The 9,319-nt window shown below is 43.0% G+C and overlaps 1 protein-coding gene across 1 annotated transcript; it reads left to right on the top strand.

Annotated features, from left to right (window-relative positions):
- Positions 1–5,410: 5,410 nt before the first annotated feature.
- On the top strand, positions 5,411–9,319 carry sox4b (SRY-box transcription factor 4b). The gene has a single exon (XM_064946914.1). The coding sequence runs from the start codon at positions 6,020–6,022 to the stop codon at positions 7,151–7,153; it is 1,134 nt and encodes a 377-aa protein (XP_064802986.1). The 5' UTR covers positions 5,411–6,019; the 3' UTR covers positions 7,154–9,319.

The following is a 9,319-nucleotide window of genomic DNA, read 5'->3' as shown; positions in this document are numbered from 1 at the left end:
CCCCGTCATCTAACCCTTATCCTACAATCTAACCCTTAATCTAACCCTTATCCTACAATCTAACCCTTATCCTACAATCTAACCCTTACCCTGTCATCTAACCCTTACCCTACAATCTAACCCTTAATATAACCCTTATCCTACAATCTATCCTTTACCCCGTCATCTAACCCTTACCCTACAATCTAATCCTTACCCTACAATCTATCATTTTCCCTACAATCTAACCCTTACCCTGTCATCTAACCCGTACCCTACAATCTAACCCTTAATCTAACCTTTATCCTACAATCAAACCCTTACCCCGTCATCTAACCCTTATCCTACAATCTAACCCTTAATCTAACCCTTACCCTACAAATCTAACCCTTACCCTACAATCTAACCCTTACACTACAATCTAACCCTAACCCTACAATCTAACCCTTACCCTACAATCTAACCCTTACCCTACAATCTAACCCTTACCCCATCATCTCTGGCCCCTCATCTTGTTCCCTATACCTCCCAATCTGGTCTCTTAATAATTGCCCTCTCAACCTTGATATTGACTAGGACCATCGAGCCCCTGAGAGGGAGCATATTGGGACCTATGTCACAGCCCCCTTCTGTGTCAGCTCTGCTCTGCGGTGTCAGCCCTGAGCGCTCAGCCTTAAGCTCGATGCTCCAGGGGGGACGACAGGGGTCCCTGCTCTCGTCTGGTCTGTGGTACTGAGCCCTCAGCCCCAGCCAGCGGCCAGTGGACCTCAGTGACGACAGGGTCTCTGCTCTTGTCTCTGCCTGGTCTGTGGCCCCAGCCCCCCAGCTCTCAGCCCCCAGCCAAGAGGCAGGCGACCTCAGGGGCGACAGCGTCTCTGCTCTTGTCTCTGCCTGGTCTGTGGCCCCAGCCCCCCAGCTCTCAGCCCCCAGCCAAGAGGCAGGCGACCTCAGGGACGAAAGGGTCTCTGCTCTTGTCTCTGCCTGGTCTGTGGCCCCAGTCCCCCAGCTCTCAGCCCCCAGCCAAGAGGCAGGCGACCACAGGGACGACAGGGTCTCTGCCTGGTCTGTTGCCCCAGCCCCCAGCCTGTAGGCTGCAGACCTATGGGCCTCAGGGAGGACAGAGGGCCCTGTGATGCCTCTCTGCTGTCAGACCAGTCGACCCAGGTGACATGGTGGTCCCCAAAGCAGTCACTTCTCGCTGTTTATGTATGCTTCTCTGTAATGGTGACAGGGTGACACACACACACACAGACACACACACACAGACACACACACACAGACACACACACAGACACACACACACACACACACACAGACACACACACACACACACACACACACACACAGACACACAGACACACACACAAAGAAACAGCAGAAAACGATGGTCACCTCAGTGCTCATGTATGAGCTTCTGATTCCCCCGGGCCACGACACCATGACCCAGACATGATATATCTCCCAGGGGGAGGGGGGGGTTGTCACTGTGACTGGACCCCGAAGGTCCACGTCAGTCCCTCTGTTCAATATGGATGTACCACGCGGTGCGTGTGACGCATGTTAAAATGTTCCACAGTGGAACGAAACATCCCTCAAACAGGTTGGAGTAAGAATGAAGAGTTTTTGAAAGTGAACGTTGAATATTTAGTATTTCTCTGGGTTCGATACACAAGGCTTTTACATAAAGGCCCTTTTTGTTTGCAGTATCAGGACACAGTCTGTCTTAATTGTATATGTTTTTACACGTAGGCAACTATGTCCTAGAATTGACTAATATATCTTCTGTTTATACTCTGAGAACCTGATCGAATCTCTGTGTGTATATGACAACACCTGCAACCCGATCTCAGGTGGCTCGGTGCAACCCTGTAAAAAAAGAACAACCTACAACCTTGAAAACGGGCAGATGTTCAAACTAAAACTCAGCTCGACTTCAGGAATCAGAGTTTGACAGTAAACCATGATCTCTTGTCCGAATGGGCTTCAGGATTAAAGTGTTGACCCCGGAGAATCATTAACGGAGCTTCGCTGCCTGACGGCTGCTACCTGGATAAGATAAGGCTCACCTGTTTAAACATGCATATGAATCAATACATTTCATATATGACACGCTGAATGGTGAGCGTAGGCTACCATCTGTCCCTTTTGCAATGAATAACACAGAGTTTGTAAATGATTAAGAGTAATGGTTTTAATGAAAATGTTAAGTGTTTTTTTTATTTTTTTTAAACAAAATGTAAGAACGTTTTCTATACTGTCTGAGGTGAATCCTAACTTAACATCCGCGGGCAAAGGCCTAAAATATATAAATCATTGTTTTGTATCCCAAATACATCAATACAATGCATGTATTTTGCATACATTAAGTCTCTATATGTTTTAGGATAGGACTTGTCATTTTCCAATCAATGCTGATCATGACAGAGGTCTCTGTATGTGTGGAGACGTGCACAAAATGAACAGCGGCATTCCGTGCAATATAACCATCTGGTGATATAGATAACCTATCAGAAATCATTCAAGCGTGTATCTGGCGAATCATGTGGCTACGCATTCCCTGCGTGTGTCATCAATACGGGAAGTGACGTCGCTGATTGGCTACACACGCCGAGCTTAACTTTTCTCCGTGTATTGTACAAATTCAAGGCAGGTGAAGAGTATATTATTGAATCAGGGATACACTGGTCAGAATTAATATATATTTTTTAAAGATGAATGAAAAATCAAATAAAAGATTAATGGTCAAGATTAATTTTTTTAAGTAGGCTAAATAAAATAAAAAATTGACTCTGAAATCATAAATATGAATGATAAAAGTGGTGAAAAAGTCAATGTGCATATACTGTTATTGCTTTGACGACATGTACATGTTGCTAAAGATATTGGAAACTTTTGAGATTTATTTGTTGGAAGAACCGACAGTTTCCAGAACAGAGAATCCGAGAAGAGGGAGCAGCTCGAGGCGCTGAACACCTGTTGCGATTAGACTGGCACGCGACCCATTCTAAGCACTCGCGTGGCAGCTGCGCAAACGTTAAACAAAAGTAGTAAAAGAAAGTTTGAAATGCATTGAAGATTTCTATTCAAATACACACGCACGGACGCGAGCATTGTCTCTCTCTCTCTCTCTCTTTCTCTCTCTATCACATACGCTCGCACACACACACACACACACACTTTAAAATGAGAGGCTTTTATCCACGACACTACAGTCCACCCACCCACCACCCAACGTGTGCTCAATGACGCACCATACAAAAAAAATGTGCAATCAACATACAAAAATATGCTCCTGAAACTGGTAAACTACTGAAACAGGATCTCTGCTTTTCAAGAGAAATACAATAAGTCGTAATAGTGTTTCTTTCCCTCTGGCGGTGAATGGAACAATGCTGCCACAAGCCATCTGGTCAAGGTGTGGATAGAACACCCGATACCCCCTCAGCCAGGTGCTGGGCTGTAGCCCGAGTCCGACCTCGTCTTCACTGTCTCCATCTATTACTGTTATTATGTTGTATTAAGAGCAGATAATAGGTTTAGGTTTCGTGGTTTTGGGGGGCCGGGTTAACGCATAGAAACAACCTCTATAGAACAGTGTAGATTGCGAGTGTTTTGGCTGCCACCCACCCAAGCCCTTTTCTAAATTCTATCGGCTCTATTTCTATGGGTAAGCGTCGAGCTCTTTGGTTTATGGTTTGCCACTCCATTTATATTCCAGTTATTCTCAATGAACCCACACAAACTGGATCGTAATTACATGTGCTTTAACTCGCTTTACTTGGATGCGGACAGATATCAGACCATATATTATGAAGCACAATTGTGCTCAGTGACATGCGGTATATCTACGTCTAAGGCTGCTACCTGGTTGAACTATTAGAATCTCTTTTTGTTTCTTCATCTGTGACGCCTCAGTCTCGTGATGGGCTGCAGCGGTACGTGTGTACTAGGTCTGCCTGTAATGAACAGCACAGCTAAAAGTTGATAGCCTACCTGTAATAATAACACCTTGAATGAATTCCACTTGATTGGCCTTTGACAAAGTCGGAATGGTGATCAGAATTACAAACACTCTCGGTAGTTACTGACTGTGCAGCAAAACAATGTTCGACCGATTGGCTGAGTGTTTGACCGGGTAACATTATGTAATTCATCTCTCCCACATATGCAAAGTTCTGGGAGCGGAGCTGTGTCTGAATGCATTCATCGGTAGATAACTCTGTCATTTAGCTCCGCGCTGCCATCTAGTGACACACACAACACGCGTCGCTGTTCCTCAGAAGTGAACTTGGCTGTTTTGTGATATTCGCCGTCTGCTTTAATACGTGTGTAATATCAAAAACATTGGCAACAAAGGCTACTGGGGGTGACGTTTTAAGTCATTATAATATATTTCTATTCTAGGAGGTAGATGTGAAAACTCAGAATATTGTGTGTTCATGAAATGTTGTGTTTTGTTCCACTCAATGTTCGTGTGCAAAAGTGCTCATGCCTCATGCGTAAAAGCGCTTTATCCAGTGTGTCTTATTACCACGCTCTCCAGTCTACCATGGCCATTTGTATGTAAAATAAATAAAGTGTACTGTGTAGTCTCAGCTTCCACCTCTCTCCTCTCCGCCAGCTACAGCAGTGAGTGCTGGGCGTGCGTAATGTGACAAAGGAACGCCCGTGTCGTCCTCGGCTCCGCCCTCTCTCGGAGTCAGCCTGGTGAAAGTCGAGCCTGCTGAAGAATCTCTTCTCACCAGTACAACAACTCAACTGAGGGAGTCCGCATGCATGTGTCTAGACATTTCCGTGTTTGCGAGCCGAGCTTGCACTGAATGCACTCGCGCTGGAAATAAAACGAGACTCACTGAACTGTTGAGTGACATTATGCCATGTTTGTTATTGTTATGAACCCGACGAACCTGTAGGGGCCATAAAAATATAAGTATATAATTAAATACAAATGACTTTGTTATAAACATCATATTACACCTCTGTATTATAGCAGGGTCAACCAGGATATGTTATTATCATAAATTCGTATAATTACTCATATACAAATATGTGCTAGAACCTATTTATATATTCCCTCAAACATGATCTCTTTATCATAATAGACCATTCCAGTCCAAACAAAGTTAACAAGTTGTTCCATGCTTCCCCTTATGCAACAGCAGGCCTATACAACTCGGAATGATATGATGCATCGCAATAGACTGGTTCCCATACATACAGCAACACCTTAATGATATAGGTATGGCTGGTTGGTGTAGAAAAAGTCCAAAACATAAGTATGTCTCTTTAAAGAGAAGTTTGTGTGTAAACTGGAATGAGGTCAGACATAAAGCTCCTCATTGCACGCGCTGATTATTATTAGATTCCTTTTTTTTTGGTCCAATGAGAGGAAACTGGGCGTGGTTTTGGCACTAGACAGGGTAGAGACAGCCACGGATTGGCTGAATTGTATCGCCATTATATCTTTGGAAAAGGATAAAGCTGCACGGGGAGAAATTAGAGGCTGCTGAAAGTTACCGAGTGCGCAGCTGAAAGGTGGATCCTCGTTCTAGTGAAACAAGCTTCTTCCCGCATGGTGCTCGGAAAGAAAAGCTATGCAGAAAAAGAGTTACCTTACTTTAGAAACTTTGAACATTTCCAGTGTCAGTGCGCTCACACAGCCACTCAGTTTGCTTTCCGCTGCTTACACGGCACATGTTTATGTCCTACACGACTGCTAGAGTTGATTAGCTTTGGCTACATAAAGCATTGTCGGAGGAAACAGAGTGGAAAACGGGGGACAGTTTTACACCGTTCGTTCTGTATCATATTACAGAGACTCGAAAAAAGAACTTTTAACAAATCCAGCATTTTTAACGGCTATCAACGGATTCCTGTGGTTCCGGTACGGCACATCTCAGGACTGACTTCTATTCACACTGTGGCTATTCACACAGCCAGCTAGAATTGTCAAATAAAATACTTTTCTTTTTAAAAATAAACCTACTGTGTGGAACTGAACTGGAGAGCAAGCAGGCGCACTCTCATTGACATTATAATCATGGTACAGAAGACAAGTAATGCGGAGAGCTCCGAGGCTGTGTTCGAGGGAGAGTCGTCCGATTCCGGAGCTATGGACCTGGACATGGCATCCTCACCGAGCCCCGGATCCACGGCTTCTTCCACGGGGGAAGGCAAACTGAACCCCGCCTGGTGCAAAACACCCACCGGTCACATCAAGAGGCCGATGAACGCTTTCATGGTGTGGTCACAGATTGAAAGGCGTAAAATTATGGAGCAGTCACCGGACATGCACAACGCGGAGATATCCAAGAGACTGGGCAAGCGCTGGAAGCTACTGAAAGACTGCGACAAGATCCCCTTCATACGAGAGGCGGAGCGGCTCAGACTCAAGCACATGGCGGACTACCCAGACTACAAGTACCGGCCCAGAAAGAAGGTGAAGTCCAGCAGCTCCAAACCGGGGGGCGAGAAGGAGGGGAAAATCAGCGGTAGCAACTGTAACACCAGCATGAAACCATCTTCTAAAAAGAGTGGCTCAAAATCATCCAGTAAACCTCATAAAATAGTTTTTGGGAACAGCACCAAAACACCATCATTCCCAGAACAAGTCATCGGCACAGATCACCATTCTCTTTACAAATCCAAGTCTGTTTCTGCTGCCAAACAAATACCTGACAAGAAGAAGCGTATGTATGTGTTCGGGGGCAGCAGCCTTAGCCACAGTGTGAGCCCGTCTTCAGCAGCGGTGCCCGCCAGTCCCACACTCAGCAGCTCCGCGGATTCCAGCGAACCACTCAGCCTGTACGAGGACGCGACAGCCAGCAGCAGGCAGGGCGGCGAGTCTCCCTCCAGCGCCTCGGAAGACTACACTACTATGCGGGCGTCCTCCCCTACTCCCTCCGCTTCTCCCTCCTCGTCCTCCTCCCAATCCTCTTCATCAGATGAGGAGTTTGAGGATGATCTACTGGACATTAACTCTAGCCCTGGTTTTGACAGCATGTCTCTGGGAAGCTTTGGGTCCTCGGTTTTGGACAGAGACTTGGATTTTAATTTCGAATCGGGCTCCGGTTCTCACTTTGAGTTTCCTGACTACTGCACCCCAGAGGTGAGCGAGATGATTTCAGGAGACTGGCTAGAGTCGACCATTTCTAATTTGGTGTTCACGTATTGAGCGAGAGAAATAGAGAACGAGAAAACCCACATGCAGGAAATGTTGTCTTACTATTCTGAGCAAAAAAAGGGATTCCGGTAAAGTGATTTTATGTCATACCGTAACCTACCAAGGGTCCCTCCCGCCGAGAAAGAGACTGCAAGTCCCCACGCGCTGACTGTTGAACAAAGCGAGAGAATAACTTGCTTTTTATTTCAAGAATCAACTGTCGACTGTTATTATGAAACATGGCTACAAGTAAGCTGAAGTATTGCCTCGACTGGAGAGGAAGATATTGTTGCGCCCTGAGTAGGAGTGATCGGGTCCTATTGAAAGAAACACTCGATCAGAACTGGAAAACTGTGATTGATTTGCACGATTATAATGATGGCGGGTTTAGGTCAGCTATACTTTATTAATCAATGTTAGTTACTTAAAAGGGACATGTTGAGAAACGTTGTATGATCGCCAAGTGAACTTCATAAGACTTACAGAGGTACAGAAATAGGCTGGATGTCTGGACAGTTTGTTGTTGTTGTTGTCATCGAGGCAGATGGATTTATGAACCAGGTGGGTTGTTGACCTAAAAGTCTAACCTTTTTTAAAAGATAAAACGCATGATGTTACCTGTCCTCTGTTTTACTGAGATGTATGTTAGACTGTCGAACAGTTGAAACTAGTTTTAGGGTTATTTAAATGGATAGATGGGCGCTATGTTTGATTCCTTTTTTTTTACCTAAAAGGAACCAAAAAAAAATCACCAGCTGTTTTAATTCTTAACTTCAGGATTCAAACGCAACTGAAATCTGTGCTGAACTTTATACACATCTCGACAATTCAGGACCAAAATTATTTTATGTTTTTTCTGATGTTTATGTATAGAGAAATTCTCACCGATTTTTTTTTTTCTTCATCCTCGAATTTCCTTTTGTTCATTTTTTTCAGAGGACATTTTTATATGATGTATTTATATACTGGCCAAAACATTTTCCACTTAATTATTATTTTTTTGTTTTTCTTGTACAGGTCTTGTTATGATGTTTTCCCTCACCGTCTGTTTCCTTCGCTGAAAGAAGGGCTAGACTTTTCACTTTTGATTTTTTATATTTAAATGTAGACTTTTGACACTTAAAGAGAGGAAACATTTGTTTATTTTGTCAGTGTATTTTTGTACAGATATATATCAAAGGGGGTGTCAATCGGTGTATATCGCTGTTTGGATTTCCTCATTTTAAAGATCCAGGTGGCCGGTTATCTCATGAATCGGCCTTCTGTCCATGTTTACAGTATCAATCCGCAGGCTTCTTAAAGACACAGTACCACATTTCAATACCCCTGTGAACATGCACTTCAACACACACACACAGTATTTTGACCAGGCACACTTCTGCATTACATTTTAGAATCTTGCCTAATAAAGAAAGATTGTAGCTTTAAATGAACAATTTCTTGGTGTTTTTATATCAACATTCGGGTTTAAAACCACTGGATGGAAGAATATAAAATCATATAAAGTAATATTCAAATTGCGTATTTTGATTTCCCGCAAACAACAATTATGTAGACCTTCTGCTTTTCTCATTGTATTTGAATATGTAATCTTTTCTACTTGTTCGCTAACTCTAGCTAATTGTTTTAGTATCTTATGGCATGGTGAATGAATAGTATTTTGTATTTCAGATTCAGGTTATAGCTGTTGTGTTTATATATAAAAAATAAAAATAAAAGATTTAAATAAAAAAAAAGATAAGAAAAACGAGGATAAAACCGTGAAAACATCTTTGTACATTTGACCGTGTATCATAAGCAAAAATATTGTGTGTTTTATGTGTAGTTAAGCTATACCATGACAGGCACTAGAACTGAGCGCTTTCTACTATATTTACTTATGTTTAAGGTGGTTGTTCAGGATTTTATATATATATATATGTATATATATATATATATATATATATATACAGTTTTAAATATATTAACTTTATTTTCATCCCATTTCTGTGCAATATGCTGTGTAGAATATTGTTTTGTCTAATCATTGCCATAACAACAGTTTTGAAAAGAGGGGGGGGGGGGGGACTCATGCCAGCTAATCGTGTCAATTCACTGCCTGTCAGATTGTTGATAATTCTGTACATAATTTTTTTTTTTTTCAAGAAGGAAATAAAAATCAGCTGGAACTGAAACACA

This window comes from Oncorhynchus masou, chromosome 29 (genome assembly GCF_036934945.1).
Source record: "Oncorhynchus masou masou isolate Uvic2021 chromosome 29, UVic_Omas_1.1, whole genome shotgun sequence".
NCBI classification, from domain to species: Eukaryota; Metazoa; Chordata; class Actinopteri; order Salmoniformes; family Salmonidae; genus Oncorhynchus; species Oncorhynchus masou.
The sequence above is the reverse complement of the archived record's forward strand: the minus strand, read 5'-3'. Positions and strand labels throughout refer to the sequence as shown.

Coding starts and splice junctions, on each gene's coding strand:
- sox4b (XM_064946914.1), top strand. CDS start 6,020: ATGGTACAGAAGACAAGTAATGCGGAGAGCTCCGAGGCTGTGTTCGAG.